Consider the following 20,845-nt stretch of genomic DNA (forward strand, 5'->3'; position numbering starts at 1 on the left):
GATGTTGGCAGATAACAGTTCAAATACATGTGTTTTAGCTGTCAAAGGATTTTTTTTTTTTTTTCCCACCCAGTCCTGAGATATACACATCCCTGTCAGAGCACACCAAGCCTAGGGTTTTCTGCTCCTGTTGAGCAACAAAGCAAGGTCACCTCCATGACCTCAGCCTGTGATTTACCCTTGATGGAGCAGCATCCGTCAGGTCCACTCCCTGCTCTCTTCTCCTGCCTGCATGTACCTTGTTGGCACATAAGGACACTTGTTTGGATTTCTCCTAGGGTGAAGGCCGTACAGCCGCTGAGTCTGCATTCACTTAAATGGGCAGTATGCCTGCTGTGCCAGGAGCATAAAGAAAAGTCTCATTAACCATGTATAGGCCTCAATCCTTTTGTAAATGAGACCTTAGGCCAGCCATACACAGAGCAATTCCCCCACCAACGCAAACAGTGTTGATTGTGATTTTTAACCACTTGAGAACTTTGTGAATAAGAAATGCTCTAAAAACTTGAACAGGGCATAGAAGATGCAGCTTAGCAAATTTCTTACTCTCCCCTTGCAGCTGCTCCCCACCTTGAAAACTGACTGCCAGAATGCGTGTATTACTTTGTATGAGTAGCTATCAAATGCAGCTTCTGCTTTGTAAAATAATGCTTGCAGCCTTGAAATTCAATTGGCAGGCTGAATGTACCAAGTTGATCGATCAACTTTGGTACGACCAGCATGCCAGGTTTTACCTGCGACTATTGCTAATGGCTCCTATAGGTGTGAGAGCTGAAAAATACATTCTGCTACTCTTCCCGAGTATGGCGATACCACATGTGTGAGACTTTTACACAGCCTGGCCATATACAGAGCACCAACATTGAAGTGGCACCATCAGACGTTCTACGAGCAAAAATTACACATCTCATTTCACAGCCACCTATTACACTTTTGAAGGCCCTGGAGCACCAGGACAATGGAAATGCCCACAAAATGACCCAATTTTGGAAAGAAAATACCCCAACGTATAATCTGAGGCATAATGAGTCTTTTGAACGGTTCATTTTTTTCCAGAAGTTTTTGGAAAATGTGAAAAAAAATGAAAACGCATTTTTTTTTTTTTCTTTTTTTTTTACACAAAGTTGCCCATTTATAAGATATTTCTAACACCTAGCATGTATATAGCAAAAATTACATGCCAAAACACATTCTACTACTCCTCCCGAGTATGGCGCTACCACATGTGTGATACTTTTACACAGCCTGGCCACATACAGAGGCGATCATTTTATCAGTTGATCGCGTGGTAAACGGCCATACCCATTGGCTGTTTACCCCCCTCGGTGGCGAGCGTTGTCGCCGTGACATGCCACCACTGAAGGAATAGGGATGTGCACGCATGATCATGCGCATTCCCTGTTTAAATGGGAGGACATCATATGACGCCCTCCCGCCACCTGACCGTCATTTGACAGCCAGCGGTCGGCAACTAGTTAAATATGATAGATATAGATTTAAAAAAAATTTCTGTTATTCTTTGAGTTAATTGAATATTTTGTTCCTTAACCATATAGCTGGTTATTTATATTTACTACTGCAGATTGATACTGAAGAATCCATTTTTTTTCTTTACGTTTATATAACAAATAAATTGTTCACCACACTTTATTTCCATTAATCTGCTATATACAAAATTAAAATTAGTTTCTCGTTTTTTTTTTTGTTTTGTTTTTTTTGGATTGAGAAACTCAAAAAATTGGTGGACTTTGTGGACACATAATGAGAGGAAAGATCATTTAAATATAAATTTTAACTTTAGCTTGGTGACGCATTTCACTAAATTATTAGCTTCCTCCGGATAGATACTGGGTGGGTGCTGGTATATTTAAAAGCAAAACAAGAAAGTATATATTTCATGTAGTATATATCTACATACGTGTAACAGTGGTTATTTCAACATTTATCCAGGAGACGTACATCGCAACATAAAACACACAAACATAGACATGACAACATGTATGCTTGCCTAGTAAAAATGTAGCGCAGGGTATGGGGACACCTCACAAAACTAGAGACATCCAAGAGGACGACGTTTCATGTAAATCTATGCACATACATGTCATGGGGTCTATAGTAGATACCAATGAATGGACCAAGAAAATATTTTATAGGTCACTATGGACTAGTACACCCGTACATACAGTTGGGGTAGGTATATTATATAAACCTTGTCTCAAAAGACTTAGTTCTTATACGTGGAGATAAAGTCCATGTTAAAGAACAGGCTATACTAGAATAATACATCATCAGGTGAGAATAACAGATATATGAATTAGAGTTGTAGTAATGTTAGTGTGTAGGCCGCACACAGAGGTAAGTTGTCAGGTTCTCACTACAAATGTTCCCAACAAGATACCAATTGGGCATTAGCCCTTTAACCTCTTGCCGCCCGTCCGTCCATTTAAACGGGGAGTGCGCGCGATTGTGTGCGCACATCCCTGTACCTTCGGTGGTGGCGTGTCACAAAGACGCCGCTCGCCACCGAGGGGGTGAACAGCCATTGGGTATGGCTGTTTACCACATGATCGGCCATGATCACAGGTGGTACTCCCCCACTTTGCACGGCGCATGTGCGCGATCATGTCGGTGGCGGCGTGTTCCCAGGAACACTGCTCATCACCGACGCTGGTAAGCAGCCATTGCCACTTTTTTACCACGTGATCGGCTGTGATCCTTTCACAGCCGATCGCTAAATGTCAACAAACCACGCTAACGAGATGTTACTGGGTTCTCCTTCTCACACACCGATCGTGTGTGAGAAGGGGATTGCGATAACATCTCATTTCCGCTTACAGTGTACACCAATCACACGGATTGTCCCCCCATTAAAGAGGACCTGTCACAGTCCATCTGAGGACCTGTCACAGTCCATATGAGTACTGGTCGCAGTCCTTCAGAGTCCCCAAGTACCTGTCTGCAGCTGATCAAGTTACCTGAGAACTTGTCTGTAGCCCGTGCCTCATAGAATATACGTTGGGATGTTTGCTTTCCAAAATTGGGTCATTTTGTGGGCAATTCCATTGTCCTGGTGCTCCAGGGCCTTCAAAATTGTAACAGGTCGTTGAGAAATGAGGTGCGTCATTTATGCTTGTAGAACGCCTGAAGGCACTACTTCAGTGTTGGGACTTTTGTATGTGCACATCTGGAGGAGGAGTATAGACACCTACTAAGTACTTGCATGTATCATTAAAATATATAAAATCCTAAATACAATCGAAGAAAAGGAAAGGGGGATGGATGGACCGACCCACTTGAGTGTATAAGTATCGCATTTATCCCAAATGGGGAGTCTTATTATTGAGGCCCAAAGAGATAGTGCCGCGTAAAGGAGGGAGAATAATATACCCCTATAAAAGGAAAAAATATGAGTGAAATAAGTATGTGATCGGAAAAAAAATAACAGAATAATTCCCTAAATAGACTGTTCCGCTTAGCCTTGGAAACTGCTCCAGTTTATACAGCTTTCCTCTCCTTCCGCAACCTAAGCCCATGCACATCCCCTTTTATATATGGGGTATGAGGTACCAGAGAGGGCGTGGTAGCGCGATTGTCTCCAAAAAGCATTGTCACTTGACGCATCACGTTCTCGTGATCACAGCCACGTTCTCAATAATTGTATACACCAAGGCTAGAGGGCAGATTACCAATGAGCATGGGGAGGTAAAGAGGGCGGTATCTGCGCACCTCTGCCAAAACTCTGCCCCTAAAAGGTGGAGGCGCGGACACAGACTAATGGCGGCACATCGAGCGCGGCAAGGGACGCTGTGAAGTAAAGCATGGTCACCGCACATGCGCCGTGTCATATGTCCGTGTCTATACAACGCATGCATGTAATCATGGAGATATGCTAATGTCAAAGCGTGACGCATCATCTTCGGACGCCCTCACAGCGCATTACACCTACCAATCGACACAAAACAAGAGAAAGCCGAAATAGAAATTTAAAATAACAGCAAAACCAGAGTCAGATCTGTCTGTCTGGAGCTGTTGGTTTAATGTTTACCAGTTTTTTTTAACAAAAAAAAAAAAGTGTTTACGAGGCTTTACGCTGCACATGATGATTACTGCGAATCAATTGCCTTTGAGATGCAACTTACAGAAGTAAATGTGATCTACTGTGCAGGTTGCTGGGACCTATAAAAGATTTAGATAAAGTTATTGTAAAGATGAAAGTTTTTGATCTTAATGCATTAAGATAAAAAAAACTGTGTACAGCAGCACCCCTCTGCCTTCGTATTACTTACCTGAGCCACATCTCTATCCAGCAATGTTGCAAGAGAGACTCAGCCAATCAGGAGGGAGAGTCCCGGATGGCTAAGATAAAACAGACTTTAGTATGACTTTAAGCTGCAGGTACTTCATTATACAAAGCCCCTGTGATCTGTGTAGCAGCCCCTATTCACTTCAGAGACTTCCCAAGCCTGCTGTCAATAAGTAGAACAGCTCCTCTTGTAAATTGTTGACATTATCCTGATGGTTTAAATGGGAAGATCAGATCTGTTTGGCAGTCTCTAAAGCTGGTATCCTCTGTACAGAGCTTCAATGCAACTTTCAGTGTAAATAATGGCAGACAATTCAAGTTTAGACACCTTCACTTGTATTGCTGTAGCATGCTGGCATTTGTTTATCCTTGTTGAAAGTCAATGTTGACCTCTGATTTTTATCTGTGATCAAAAGATTTCTGCCTGCAAACTTGCTGAGACATTCATTCACACTAATATGTGGCAAGCAACTTGTGTCGCACATAACCGCATGACAATTAAAATCATTGTTTTCAATGGTTTCTGTCCACATCAGTGCAACTCAGCAAGGCATGTTTTTGGAAATGTCTTTGGTGCAATTCCAGGGAAAATTTTGGTCCCATAAAATATGCAACCTGTTTCCAAGTTGCACCCCATAATCACACGGAAAACGGGATTAAGATCAGAGGATCACAGCAGTGTGTACCTAGAATCAACGTTGTATCTAAGCCATCCAATAAACATGAAGATCCTATATACTGGATGTTTATAGTACAGAATTGCTTGATGATAAATATCTACCCATGTGGACTCATTTATTTGTTTGGACTATTTTTTCTTCTTTTATTACTCCAGTAAAAAAAAAAAATCTACGCATTGACAAGCCAGAATAAGTCCTAAGAGTTAGCCTAAACCTAGATTTGGTGACAAATTCCTATTGGTGTTCGAACGAATAATGGAAAAGGATATTTTTGGCTTTTACTTGGATGTCCAGGAAGCTTCTGATGTCTGTGTCTCTATACTTCTGGAGCAGAGACCAGGCGCATTAAGGCTGAAGCCAGGAAATTAACATTATCAAAAAGATCAGGAATGGCAGCCTACAGAGTTCACACTTTAGTATAATCTGTTACTTCACACCTGTGATGTTTGCCTATTCAATCTTGTATCCTTGGAGGTTAAACTCATTACCTGGCTTTTAGTACCCAGCAGCGATATTGATGGGTTATCGATATTAATTTTTTTTTTTTTGGGGGGGGGGGGGGTACAGTGTTAGCCTGTCACCTTGTTTGCAGTACTGGATCAGTCCAAATGCTAATCTTATCACATTCCCGGGGACATGATCTTTGCACAGATGGTTACTAGTTATAATAAATTGTATCCAAACTGAAAAACAAAAATTGAACATTCTGCATCTTACTAGTCCTTGGATGTGGTGGCTGCATCAGTTTTTTTCTTTTCCCATCTTATTCCACTTTATTTTCTCCTAGTCATCTGGCCAGCTGCACACTGCCTGTCCTAGGAGAACAATGCTCACTCGGTTTCTCTATCAAAACAACAAACAAGATGGAACTAATATGAGATGGGACCCTTCCCTTCTTCTGTTCTCCATAACAGAGGGACGTGCTTCTGTAGTCTTCAAAGATAGCTGAGAACACAGTAAAGCCTGGTACACACCATGATATTTTTTATTTTCCCACTTCAACCCGGGTTGAAGGGGAAAAAAACGGTCCCCTCTGATCAGAGCTGCTCTACTAATGATCCAACGTTAGTACATCAATCTCCCCTGCTGAACTACTGTGTTCTGACAAGAGGATGGCCTCCCGCCAGAATACTTTGATCAGCGCTCTTAGCAATAGGCTTAGAGCGCTTTTCGGGAGCCGATCAGCTGCTGGTTTTCCAACATGCTTGGTCCGCTTCTGATGGACTGGCTGCCATACACACGGGCCAAATGTCGGCTGGTGTTTATTGAACTGGCCGATGTCGTCTGGCATTCGGTTCGGGCCTTGGAACCTGGTACACACTGAATTTTTTTTTGCTGGGTTGGAATAAACGGTCAGTTCTGGGCGAGCCGCTGTACTAATGATCCGACAGCGATCTCCCCCATTGAGCTGTTGTGTTCTGACAAGGGGACCGCCCCCTGCCACAACACTCTGATCAGCTGCTGGTTTTCCATGCATGCTTGGCCAGCTTCTGTCACACCCACTAGCATACACACGGGCCAAATGTCTGTCAATGTATTTTATTGAACAGGTCAATGTCGCCCCGGCATTCGGCCCGTGTGTACAGGGCTTAACAGTCAGAATGGGCAGGGAGCACAGGATGTTATCTCACAAGGATTTTGACCAGATCAGCAGATTTTTTTTAATCGTGTCATAACCCTTTTTAAATGCTTTATTTAACAGGAAAAAATAATGGTTTGGGTTTATCCTTTATCTGTTTTGGCTGAAGTGATTCTTTAGGCTTGTTTGCTCTGCCTTTTTTCTCTGTTCAGGCATACCCCACTTTTAAGTACACAATGGGACCAGAGCATGTATGTAAAATGAAAATATACTAAAAGTGAAGCAATACCCTTTTTAACCACTTTCAGACCGGACCAATTTGCTGGTCAAAGACCAGACCACTTTTTGCGATTCGGCACTGCGTCGCTTTAACTGACAATTCCGCGGTCGTGCGACGTGGCTCCCAAACAAAATTGACGTCCTTTTTTTCCCACAAATAGAGCTTTCTTTTGGTGGTATTTGATCACCCCTGCGGTTTTTATTTTTTGCGCTATAAACCAAAATTGAGCGACAATTTTGAAAAAAACGCATTATTTTTTACTTTTTGTTATAATAAATATCCCCCAAAAATATATAAAAAAACATTTTTTTCCCTCAATTAAGGCCGATACGTATTCTTCTACATATTTTTGGTAAAAAAAATCGCAATAAGCGATTATTGATTGGTTTGCGCAAAAGTTATAGCGTTTACAAAATAGGGATAGTTTTATAGCATTTTTATTAATAATTTTTTATTTTATTTTTTACTAGTAATGGCGGCGATCTGCGATTTTTATTGTGACTGCGACATTGTCGGGGACCCATCGGACATTTTTGACACATTTTTGGGACCATTGTCATTTATACAGTAATCACTGCTATATAAATGCAGTGATTCCTGTGTAAATGACACTGGCAGTGAAAGGGTTAACCAGTGGGTGGCAGTGTAGGGGTTAAGTGTTCCTAGGGGTGTGTTTCTAACTGTGGGGGGGTTGGGCTTTCATTTAGTGTACACTGATCTCTGCTCCAATCACATGGAGCAGAGATCAGAGTCACTAGTTGCTAGGCAGAATGGAAAAATGTTGTTTATACAGCATTTCCTCCATTCGGCCGCTCCGTGAGACGATCGCGGGGATGCCCGCGGCGATCGAGTCCGCGGGTACCGCGACCGGACTCACGGGGGTCCCGACCAGCGCGGGAGCGCGCCGCCGGCGGCGCGCTCCCGATGGCAGGACGGCATCGAATATTGGACGTACATGTACGCCAATATGCCTGCCCGTGCCATTCTGTCGACGTACATCGTCGTGCGCTGGTCGGGAAGTGGTTAATTTCTCAATGCATGTACTGCATTGCAATAGTCATTTACAGGCATAACTGATTACCTAGTCAATCTGGCTGACCCCAAAATTGGATATGTTTGTAGTCCTGGGTCCCCTCTCGGTGCTCCCTAAGTTTGGTGTCCCTGTCACTTATGGTTCAGGAGCAGTACCATGTGAAGCTGACCAACATTTGATAGATGCCAATGTGTGTACGTAAAGTGAGTGTACGCTAAGGGGTTTGTTTGTATACCACCCTTTCTTTTCAACCTAGAGCAACCCTTGAAATAGTTCTCCAGTCTCGGGGAACCCATACTAAAAATGAGAAATCTACTACTCATGATACATTAGTGTGATTGTCAGTGCGAAGAATGGTCCTTATACTTGTGGTCATTGGGAAGAATTACCTCCTTACCGATGGCTAAAAAGATCAATGGTGCCAATGGAAACTTATCTGAGAGGCAGAAATTGCCCAATGCTGAAGGAACCCCTAGCAACCTTTGGAGGAACCCTGGTTGAAAATCACTGCCGTATACATTTCTAGTATGCAGCAGACGTACATGTTTGTAAATTTGCATACCTATTGATAACTTTTAAAGGGTACAGTTCAGGCAAATTATTAAAGAAAAAACAAAACCCCTTTTAAATGCATATAGATAGCATAGCTTACCACCGTACATGGTAAGCAACACACTACCTCACTTTTCGGTAATCGGTTTAAGCTAGGAATCCACAGCTTGCCCACTTGTTTTGCAGTAGATGTATTCACAGACATACCCACTGCTTTGGTGCTGAAGCTTTGGATGTGTTTTCACAGCCGCCCTTAGAATTTAAATCCAATTTTGAAATTGGGATTTCTCTGAAAACATTTGTGATTGAGAAGTTTAATGCACAAATCGGGGTAATCGGACCCCCACATTTTTTTATCAATGTGTGCAAAACATATACATTTATTGCAAAATCCGTAAGTCACACACAGTTAAAAATATAATGGCTAATATCACATACTGTATATACAGTGGATATAAAAAGTCTACACCCCGTGTCTAAAATGTCAAGTTTCTGTGATCTAAAAAATATAGGCAAAGATAAATAATCTCAGAAAATATTACACTTTTGGTGTGACCTATAAACTGTACAACTCAGTTGAAAAACAAATCTTTTAAGGAGGGGTATGGAGGTAAAAATAAAATCGCGTTGTTGCATAAGTGTGCACACCCTCTTATAACTGGGGATGTAGCTGTGTTCTGAATTAAGAAATCACATGCAAACTCATGTTAAATAGGAGTCAGTACACACCTATCATCATTTAAAGTGTCTCTAACCCCAAATAAAGTTCAGCTGTTCTAGTAGGTCTTTCCTGACATTTTCTTAGTGGCATCCTACAGCAAAAGCCATGGTGCGCAGAGAGCTTCCAAAGAATCAGAGGGATCTCATTGTTAAAAGGTATCAGTCAGGGGAAGGGTACAAAAGAATTTCAAAGGCATTAGATATACCATGGAACACATCAATTGGAGAAAATATGGCACAGCAGTGACATTACCAAGAACTGGACTTCCCTCCAAAATTTATGAACATACCAAAAGAAAACTGGTCAGAGAGGCTGCCAAGTGGCTTACAGCAACATTAAAGGAGCTGCAGAAATATCTGGCAAGTACTGGCTGTGTGGTGCATGTGACAACAAACTCCTGTATTCTTCATATGTCTGGGCTATGGGGTAGAGTGGCAAGACCGAAGCCTTTTCATACGAAGAAATAAATCCAAGCCTGGCTAAATTATGCAAAAAACATTTCTGAACTCTCCCAAAAGCATGTGGGAAAATGTGTTCTGGTCTGATGAAACCAAGGTTGAACTTTTTGGCCATAATCCCCAAAAGAACGCAATACCCACAGTGAAGCACGGTGGTGGCAGAATCATGCTTTGGGGCTGTTTTTCTTCAGCTGCAACGGGGCCTTGGTCAAGGTAGAGGGAATTATGAACAGTTCCAAATGCCAGTCAATATTGCCACAAAACCTTCAGGCTTCTAGAAAGCTGAACATTAAGAGGAGCTTCATCTTTCAGCAAGACAATGATCCAAAACATACATCCAGATCAACAAATGAATGGCTTCACTGGAAGAAGATATGCTTTGGAATGGCTCAGCCAGAGCTCAGACCTAAATCTGATTGAAAATCTGTAGGGTGATCTGAAGAGGATTGTGCACCGGAGATTCCCTCGCAATCTGACAGATTTGGAGGGTTTTTGCAAAGAGTGGGCAAATATTGCCAAGTCAAAGATGTTCCATGCTGATAGACTCATACTCAAAAAGACTGAATGCTCTAATAAAATCCAAAAGGTGCTTCAACAAAGTATTTAACCACTGTCTTCAATACAGGGCACTTAAACACCTTCCTGCCCAGACCAATTTTCGGCTTTCAGCGCTGTCGCACTTTGACATTTGCGCAGTCATGCTTCACTGTACCCAAATTAAATTTTATAATTTTCCCCCCACAAATAGAGCTTTCTTTTGGTGGTATTTGATCGCCTCTCCGGTTTTTACTTTTTTCTAAACAAAAAAATACAGAAAATTTTGAAAAGATTTTTTTTTGTTTCAGTTTCAAAACTTTGTAAATAAGTTTTCTCCTTCACTGATGGGGCTACACTGATGGGCACTGATGAGGCACCGATGAGGTGGCACTGATGGGCAGTACGGATGGGCACTGATGGGCAGCACGGATGGGCACTGATGGGTGGCATTGTATTGTTTTATACTGTACTAATGGATACCAATCAGTGCCAAACAATAATGCATGCCAATCAGTGATGCCCATTGTGGGCACTGATTGGCATCCATTGTGGGCACTGACTGGAATCCCTGGTGGTCTAGAGTGGCATACCTTGTGCTGGGCATCCCTGGCGGTGTAGTGGCATCCCTGGTGGTCCAGTGTGGGCATCCTCGGGGGGGGGGGGCTGCGCTGATAATCGATCAGCACAGACCCCCCTGTCAGAGGAGAAGCTGATCGGCTCTCCTCTACTCGCGTCTGACAGACGCGAGTGAGGAAAAGCCGATCACCGGCTCTTCCTATTTACACTGTGATCAGCCGTGATTGGACACGGCTGATCACGTGGTACAGAGTCTCCACTGGAGACTCTTTACCGAGATCGTAGTTGCGGGGTGTCAGACTGACACCCCGCAACAACGATCGCCGCGATGCGCGCCCCGGGGGCGCCCAGCGGCTCAAAATCCTGATCACGTCATATGACGTCCGGTCAGAATTTTGAAACCACTTTGCTGCCGTGCTTTTGTTATAGGGCGGGCAGCAATTGGTTAAGGGTGTGCACACTTGTGTAACCATATTATTTTATTTTTATTTTTACTTCCCTCCAACTGTACCTAAAAGTACAGTTTATAGGTCACATTAAAGGTGGAAAAAGTTCTGAAATTATTTCTTTGTCTCAATTTTTTAGATCATAGAAACCTGACATTTTATCAGGGGTGTGCAGATTTTTTATATACACTGCATCATAAACCATATCTAAACCTAATTCTACTTCACCGTTCCCCTTGTCACATGGTGCTAGTCATATTGAATCTGGTTATACTGAATGAGTCCATTTGAGATGACCCAATTGAATTGGATATACAGCATGTACAAAACCTGGCTATATACCCTGGTGGATTTTTGCACAAATGCATTTGCAAACATTCACATGAACATTCTTAGTAACAAACGTTTAGTAAATCAAACTAACATTCTTAACATTTAGAGATTTTGAGCAAAATGCTATTGTATGACCAGCTTAAGTTACACAGCGCAGGCTTCAGGATGCAGACCCTCCCACTGAACAAGTACAATGGAGTACAGAGAAAGGGGTACTCTAACTTTTGCACGGCTGCAGTATTTACTAGACAGTATTAGATGTGTGCTGGAAACTGTGCTCAGTCTGGTCTCCTCATTGGTGATTAGTACACAGCTGATGACCAGCAATGGTTTCTGGAATCTGAAAATATTACATTGTAAACAAGCTTCAAGTTTGTAATATACACTTACTGTAAGATTAAAGCTTTGTTGTGACTAATGTGCATTTTCATGTAGGTTTTATTTCTTGCCTTGTAACTTATTACAAGCTTATTTACTCTGACAGTTTTATTGACAGTGCAACTCTTACCCCTATAAATTAGCAGCTCTATTTCCGGGATCTCCTTACTTGATCTTGGTGTCATTGCAGGGATGAGTGGACTAGCTGCTCATAATCAATTCATCTGACCAGAGTAGTCATTTCTCTGGCTTAGCGTTCTCCCCTGGGAATGTGTTGTAAGCCTACATAGCCACTCATTTAGTGTTATGACTGAAGGAGTTAAAGGACTTGCTATATGTCTGCTATATAAATAATATATAGGAGAATGTACATCACCATTCAATGATCTAGTCTCTTATGTATTACATAATGCAGCATAATCACGTTAAAGCTTTCTGATCTGCAGGCTGGCCATGCATTCTTGTCTCTTGTCCTCCTTTTTGTAATTTAATTAAGTTGTTTTATCAATAGATATGTTAATGAAACATGGAGCCAACCTAACCGTCCCTACTGATGTGTATGTCCTCCAGTGTGGGTGTGTCATATGGAGTTTACCTGTCCTACATAACCAGTATTCATTTGTAAGCAGTGCAAATAACTGCCTAAAAGGTCATCTTTCACACAGTCCTGCTGACAGCTGAGGTATGAGGCCCTTTATGCCTCAGGAATCTATGACTGATGACGTATGAGTTATTTGATGCCTTGTGAATGAACAATGTTTCTCACCCTGCATACAATCAACCAATCAATTGGGGACTTTCTGTTAAAAAACAAAATGGGACTATTTCCTGCTCTATGCTGATTGGTTGCTAAGAGGAAACTCTATCAGTAATGTCATGCATAAGACTGTGCCTTATGCCTCATTTAAGTAGCTAATTGCTAATCTACGCAAGATCAGGTGTGTCATTGCAAAAACTATCAAATGGAGATTATATGTAGATCTGTAATTGTACCGTCACAATATGATCCTTGCGTGTCAGGCTTTCTTATTAAATTCTGAATTTAAAAAAAATTACTGATATTAGAAAAAATGTAGCTATAAAAAAAAAAAAATAATCCAACTGGGTTTAAAGATGAAATTTAATAAATCATTGTTTAAAGTTGTGCGTGCCTGTAAGATAGTTAAGCAGAGGGGCTCATATATGCTAAATATAAGCCTTACTTAGCGCCGAGGTCAGCCCCCTCTCTTGCCGTCCAAGCTGATATTTGAGTAAGTGGCAATCGATCAGGCTAATGTCTGCCTCTCGTTTTTCATATTCGAAAGGGGTTGTGGCTTAAAGTAATCACTAGCTGCCTGTGCCAGGAGCCGGGACTGCAGTATGTGTTGGGAGCTGGGAGGGATCAGTAGAAGGAGCACAGGAAACCTGCAAAGCATGAGTGTCAGGCAGACAGGCTGAGTCCTATGGAACTATCAGCTGCTCTTTAAATGTGGCCAGACCAGTTGTGTCTGCAGTGTGTCCTCCAGGAGTGTGCACCTTGGGAATACAGAAGCTGGGAAATGGGCTGCTCAAGCAGCAAATTGTGCGTCTATTCCCCATGTGATACATCTAGGGTAATTACAGTTTTCATTTTTTTTATCTACGTTTTTTTTTTTTTTTTTTTTTTTTTTTTAATCACCCCCCCCCCCCCCCCCCCCTCCTGTGGTCATGGAGTTCTTACAGTTGCTGCAGCAAAGGGAGCAATGCCAGCATAGGACGTTTTTTTTGCAAACAGAAGATCATTAAGGCAGCAGTTACTTGTTCTGCGTTGACTGTACTGTTTACATCTAGGAGTGTCTCAAGCAGGATATTGAATATAAGCGGTGAGACTGATCATACTCCTTTGTCATCCTAAGACTGCAGTGTACTATATATAAATGCATTTTCCCCCTTTTATTATATCTTTATGCATGCTTTGTAATCGTATTCTTGCTTTAATGTATACTGTGTTTACAGCTGAAGAATGAGTGAAATACATTTGCTTTGCACTATGCAAACTTGCCTGTCCCTGCAGACCTAATAGATTTATGTTCCCGGGGGAAGAGATTGTGGCCATTCAATTAGACTAATAAGAATTTCTGAGCTAGGACAGTGTCTTCTATGCCGTGCATGGAGAGCAGCAAGCAAAGGACATTGCTTTAGAGGTTGTGCCTTCATTCTGTAAAGGAGGCAGAATAGGTGCTTCTGGTGGATCCATCCTAATGTCTGGTACAAAGATTCTCCTCTTGGCATGCTATTACTCTGCGATTTTTCTTGGCTCCCTGTCAGCGGCTGTATTTTAACATATGTTTCTGTGTCTTTGTTGGTGTATTGCAGTGAATGATTTGAAAGCTGATCAGGGCTGTTTGCCTTTTGATTTATTTTTCATCTGTGTTGATGGAAAGTTTTTTTTTTGCACTTCTAGTCTTTCAGTAACTGGGAGAAAAGAAAACAAACGTAGGCAAAACATTGTCCTTTTTGCTAAACGCGTCTAATGTAGCTTGCTGAATGCTAGTTAATAAAAGCTGACGATTGCTTACAGAGGTAATGTTGCATCTGGCCAGGAAAGGGTTACAGAGCAACATGCTGGTTTTATAGGCCTTATATACCCAACATTGTGCTTGTGTGTTGTAGCTTGCTTACAGCAATGTGAATGGCGATATAGTAAAATACTCAATAAATGTTTGTTTTTACAGCGTGAAGAGGCCCTGAAGAAACGCAAAGAGATCTCTCAGGAACTTCAGAATTTGCGAGGAGACTTGGGTAAGGACAGATCCTTATAACCTCACAAAGCATATAACGTTTATATATAAAGTAAACCATAGAAACCATTTTTGATTTCTGATGGTTGTATTTGGATCCTCAAGACTGTTGACTCTGGCTCTTTGGACCATGCATATCATCCTATCTTGCTGAAAAAGCCTGGTTATGTGGGCAAATACCCTAACCTTTGTATATGACTGGACATGTTCTCTATTTCTTTAGTATACTAAACTATTGGGGTATGTTTTGCAAGCTTGAGGTTCAAACTAGACGGGAAATGTCTAAGCCTACCCAAAAGTGATATTTTGGGTTTTTGGCAGAAGGTAAAGTTAAACCACCTGGCCGTTTCCTGTATTGATGAAGGAATTTATTGGGGATATATTGGTGCTAGCCATTCTGGGTGTGACGTGCTTTGGCCATTATGTTTAATCTTTGTTTATTGAGAAGTTGAGAAAAATACAAAGTGACCAGAACAGGACATAGCCAAAGAAAAAAGGCAATATCTGAGACTTGCATTGAGAAAGGCAAGCAGGGTGTACACACCAAGACCAATGAACTAGAGAAATTTCTGACAGATGGACTATCCATGTACATCTGAAGAATATTACCAAAACGTATAACTCAATAAACAGTAGTGAAGGCACAGACTAATATGTGATCTAGCCCCTGGACTATGCATAAGTGGAAGCTCCCAAGAGCCTCATTCACCCTATAATGTAAGATGGCCATCAGGTAGGTAAAACAAATAACCACTGGCAAATAATTTGCTGTCTCTAATCTAATGAAAGGGCACTACTTGCTATGTATGTATCTATACGTGGAAATACAGAGGAGAGGAGTGAAGGGGGGGAGGAAATGCATAAATTAAAATAAGATAAAATTTGGGGGGGATAATAAAAGGTCTGTAAGGAAGGGGATGAGGGAGGGAGAAGAGAGCTAGTGAATTGAGGCTGATGCCACTCCAGACACCCCAAGGCCAAAATCCTAACTCAAATTCAGCATCTGTTTTCCTTCATAAAATGAGGGGTTCATCAATTGAGATGCATAGAAAAGTCAGATAAATGATATCAATTCCATACAGTGCATGTGATCCCATAAGAATTTGATTTGTCAGTTTCCCAGGAGACCATTTGTTTTCTGCTGTGGCCATTATAAGAGATACCCATGATCATTGCTGGATTTTTGTTTTATATTCTAGAGAACTCAACAGGGGTTTCAGACACTCAAAATTGGGAGTAAATACTGATATACATGCAGGTAGAATGGAACAGAGCTTTAACTGCTGCGCTAGTCAGTATCTTCTGTTTTGGTAAAAGCAGACCATAGACATGAGATCAGCATCGACCATTTATCGCAAGTCTAAGAAATCTTTGTCCAGCATTCTGTCTGCTTTTCTGCCTTCATCCAAAGGCATTGACATTTGGGTGAACCAAGCATTCATGTTTATGCCAGTATCTGGCCCATAATACCTAATATACTGTGTACAGTCATTAGCCATTAGACAGAGGTTTAGGGGCATGAAAACAAAAAACAGCAAGAGCTCATGAAATAACACGTGGATACCATCTATGGGTGGAAAGTGTATAAAGGGCTGATGGCTAGATAGATTCCAGAGCCCAATTACATCAAAGACCGGGTGTCCAATAAAAGGTCAGTTTTATTCTAAACAAACTAAGATTATGAGAATCATAACCAGATGTTATGCAGTATGGCTAGTGGTTGACTAGGCATGGGCTTGCAGCAGGAGGAATATGCCAGGTACCCCAAAATTGAGGATTTCATAAAGGGGTGTGCCTTGAAACATGGAGGAGAACATCAGGAAGTAGAGACGGTTGCCATGACTACAACATTCCGAGGCTGTATCGGCTGACTTCCGAGTCTTGGTGACGTGAGTCCCTTCGCTGTTCAGCCCCAGCGGCCAGTCTCCCTACGAGGATCACCTTTCCGTCTGAATCCCCAGCATATTCCTCCTGCCACAAGCCCGTGCCTGCTCAACTGCTGGTAATACTGCATAACATCCGTTCATGTTTCTCATGCTTTTAATTTGTTTGGAATAAACGTTTGGCCTTTTTATTTGACTCCTGGTTTTTGACGTAATTGGGCTCTGGAATCCACTTTGCTATCAGCCCTTTATACACGTTCCATCAATAGACTGTATCCATGTTTTTTTTTTTGTTTTTTTTTTCATGAGCGTCTTCTGGTGTTTTGTTTTCAGTTCTCTTCCCACCATCCCAACAGTTACTTTGAGGCTGCCCTAACTTGTGTCATTCCTTGGCATCGCATTTCGTGTCTGTATACAAGAGAGAGATTCGGCTACTGGGCAATTTCTTACCATAAACTTGTAGGGTAGAGAATCCTTGATTAAAATAAATGAAACCATCTAGCAGCATGACTAGCATCCCTTCTATCATAGATGTAGCATTTAATGGTATTAAATCGGACGCGTTGGTGACAGGTTTTGCTGGAATAGTGACAGGCCATCATGAGCATAGGGCCATGGTGACCCATATAATCGTTTCATGTGTAACTTTTTTGCTTTTAAATGAAGTTGGTTGCTAAGGAATAAAACAGATTATTACTAGAGGACAAGTATTTTACAGATGGAGAATTTGTATGGTATAGCTGAGTACTGTATACTAGCTGTATTTCCACAGATGAGTTTTGAGAACCTGTGCCCCTGGAAATAAGACAGTTGGTTAAGCAAACCATAGATGGAATAATTTTTATTTTCTGCAGCCCATAGTTGCTGGGGAGAAAATTGCATGATTCCCCCACCAACACAGTTGCTAGCATAAATTGCATGAAAAACCAGACATGCTGGTTGTACCTTGGCTGGTTCCTGCTGAATCAGCCAAGATTCCAGCCATCTATGACCAGCTTACACTCATGTCCTCTCCCTGTATTCTGAGGAGTTTTCAACAATAGGAAGTTCTCAAACCTTTTGTCTTGTGAAGATTTGCCATTCTATGGCCATTTTTCTGAACTGTTTACCTGATAGTCATGGTCTTTCATGTATTGTGTTCTTAGATCTTCACTGTCTTTTTTTTTTTTTTTCTGCAAAGAGTTAAAGTTTTTGAAAGTGTTGTAAATGGTTTTTCCCCTGGGGGCAGATTCCCATGGTAACTCTGGAGTTGTGAATTTCTCTAGAGCCTGTTAGCTGACCCCAGGTTCATCAGATTCCTGGCAGTTATCTTACTGCCTTAGAAATGGTTTTGCGCTTTTCCAGCCCCATCTATAAAGTGAAGTCAGTGCCTGTCTAAACCCATTTCATGATAATTAAGTAAACTTATTTTCTGCTTTTGCAAAGAGGGATGCTGGATTTTCCACTGAATAAGATTGAACACCAGGTATTTGGAAGCAGAGCCTTAATTACACAAATCTGCTCATTTCATGCCAGGAATGTATTGTTTTTATGCAGTTGTCAGAACTGGTCAGACTGTCCTCAGTTCTGTAATGAACTTGGAATCTATGTACAAAAATGTAAGAATAAACTAATGCTGACCATCATTTTTTTCAATTGCCTGCAAATTAGTTTGAGTATGCATGTGCAGGTCACCTGTGTGCATATTGGCATCTACAGAGACCTTGTTTCATAGGTAAATAAGGGTGGTTGCCTGAAAACCGTTCTATAGTGTCTTCTAAAAATTAACCTTTAAGAGTGTCTACTCTTAGCCACTGACAAGAAGACAATCGTGTAATCTGGCTAATAGAAGCCTGACTGGGCAAAGGTCATCTTGTGCCTTTTGGTATCCTAAAGCATGCCTAAACCCAAAAATAAAGCTGTAATGTTTTGCAATTCTTTATTTTCACCTGGTGATCCTGCCAGTAGCACACTTTCCTAGAATGGTAATGTTCACTAACTGTACTATACACCAATCAGCCATATCTTTGACCACTGACAAGTTAACTGAATAACATTGATTATCTGGTTACAATGGCATCTGAAAGTCAGTGGGATATGCTGGGCAGCAGGTAAACTAAAATTGATGTGTCGCAAAAATTTGGAATTGCAGTTGAGTATGGGTCATAGTGCCCATGCTGATCCTTGTCCACAAGCTAAAAGTGCCTACAATGGTCATGTGAGCATTATAACTGGACCATGAAGCATTGGAAAAAGGTGGTTTGGTCTGATTATTGCATTTTCTTTTACATTATGTGGATGGTTGGGTGTGTGCGTAACTTACCTGGGACAGTTATAGCACCACGATGCACTGTGGGGAAATGGGCAAGCTGGCAGGGGAAGTGTGGTTCTTTGAGCAGTGTTCTGCTGGAAAACCTTGGGTCGTGCCATTCATGTGGATGCTACTTGACGCATACCTACCCAACGTTGTTGCTGACCAAATATTCCCCAATATGGAAAAAGTATTCCCTGATGGCAGCAGGATGTAAGGAATTTGCTACTGAAGGCTTGGTTCCAGATACCACAGCATACTTTTTAGAGGTCTAGTGGCATCCATGCCTCGACGGATCAGGGCTGTTTAGTTGGCAAACGGGGGAACCTACTCAATATTAGGTGGGCGATTATAAAGTTAGGGCCGAATGGTGTATCTATGGAGGAGCAGCAGTATCCTTTTGAACTGCTCTTCTGGTTTGGACTCTCCCATTCCAACACCTCTCCCATTTCAACTATCTTGCATAGGGTGATATGTAAGATGAGTTTATAAATGAAGAATGGAAAATGAGGAGAAATAATGAACTATAGAAGTGATAGATGCATTTTAGTAATTGTGATGGCTCTAAATCAAAAAATGGAAAGGATCCCAAAGAAGGGTTTTGCGTGAAATCTACAACAAAGACGAGAGTGAAAGTAGGAAGAACTTTTGGAGTCAAATTTGGATATCGTAAGTAAGGAGTATGGAATAAAAATGTTAGGAAACCAGGTCCTTTCAAGAGCTGTAGTGCCACAGAGGCAGTTATTCATATTCATCCCTCTTCCTGAAGTAGCTTACAGTCTTAGGTCCTTAGATTCCCTAAAACCTAATATGAGGGCAAACGTAAACCCTTTTCGATTTATATGCAATTAGACACTTGCGCTACATAGTTAAATCTAAAGGAAATTGAATAAGAAAATGTTATACTGTATGGCTAGCCTTAGGCAAGCCATAAATATGAAGATCTCTCTCACCCAGCCCTGTTGCCTGAGAAAAATCAGTAGTTTTTTCCATCCACACTATTTAGAACGGATGGGAAAATCTCCCCTGCCAGGTCTTGTATCCTGACAGCTGCTTTCCTTAATGGCTGTCAGAATACTCAAACTGTGACTACATTGGACTGCCTACAGTAACTGTTTGGAAATGAAGTCCTGGTGGAAAATTGTTGGCCAGTTTGTTGGGCTGGGCGGTGCTGACAGGTCACTTATGGCTCAAATTCAGAATGAATCTGCTTAAATTCACGCCATCTATGGCCAGCATAAAATGTAAGCATTTTTTGGTGAAATTGGTATCACATCCGGTCCAGTGGACTGTTAATCTCTGTACAAACCTGAATGCTTTAGTGAGTCCTTCCCACACTTGCCCCAAGGCTATTGAAGTGGCTGCCCTCTTCACTTTATCTGTTGCACATCAGATTAAAATGTCCACAAACCTTGAAGTATATAAATGTCTGCAGACACGTTAGTCAGTGTCTGGAGAGCAATTCTTTACCTAGAAGAAGATGGACATACTTTGCCATATCGGTAAATGTTTATATAATTGCTTAATTTTTGTTATGTTGGCTGTGCTCTTATAAGGAAGTGTTGTCATTGCAATTTGATTTGTAACCTAGAAAATTGCTTGGTATTGAAGAATGGTTATGTGTCTTTCATGGATATCTTGGTTCATTGCACTCATTGCCCTTGTATTGTGGAGGGACTTCAGAAATCTTCCTCCATTGACTCACATGTGCCTAATGTACCTTTTTGTAGTATGTTTGACCCGCTCCATTATTTCCAGTAGTATTTGTTTAGAAACGCTAGCCTTGTATTGTTCTGCTTTCTTTTAACCCTACTCATATTGCTGCTGCTGGTCTTTTAAGCCTTAAAATAGTTTTGTTCCATGTTAAAAAAAAAAGAGTGGAGAGCACAAAGTATATATCTTGCTAAATCTTGGCTCTTAGTTGTACAAAGACTGAGCACTGAACCTGTAGGAGATGGAACAGTTCTTATCTAAAAGACAATATTGTTTCCATATGACCTTCTCCTAATTTTAAAGACGTACAAAAAAAAAAACCCA

At 41.4% G+C, this 20,845-nt stretch overlaps 1 protein-coding gene across 14 annotated transcripts in view; it reads left to right on the top strand.

Moving 5' to 3' along the window:
- MTUS1 (microtubule associated scaffold protein 1) overlaps window positions 1-20,845 on the top strand; it is a 390,210-nt gene that overhangs the window by 335,063 nt on the left and 34,302 nt on the right. For 13 of the 14 annotated variants that reach the window (XM_077477385.1, XM_077477386.1, XM_077477387.1 and 10 more), the window contains one exon: window positions 14,570-14,636. In XM_077477385.1, the coding sequence (XP_077333511.1) occupies window positions 14,570-14,636 (67 nt within the window). Of the gene's footprint in view, window positions 1-13,223; window positions 13,469-14,569; window positions 14,637-20,845 lie in introns of those variants that run through there. The other variant, XM_077477397.1, reaches the window with a different exon arrangement.

This window comes from Lithobates pipiens, unplaced genomic scaffold, assembly GCF_037356315.1.
Source record: "Lithobates pipiens isolate NorthernLeopardFrog02 unplaced genomic scaffold, aLitPip1_a1.2 Scaffold_13, whole genome shotgun sequence".
NCBI lineage: Eukaryota > Metazoa > Chordata > Amphibia > Anura > Ranidae > Lithobates > Lithobates pipiens.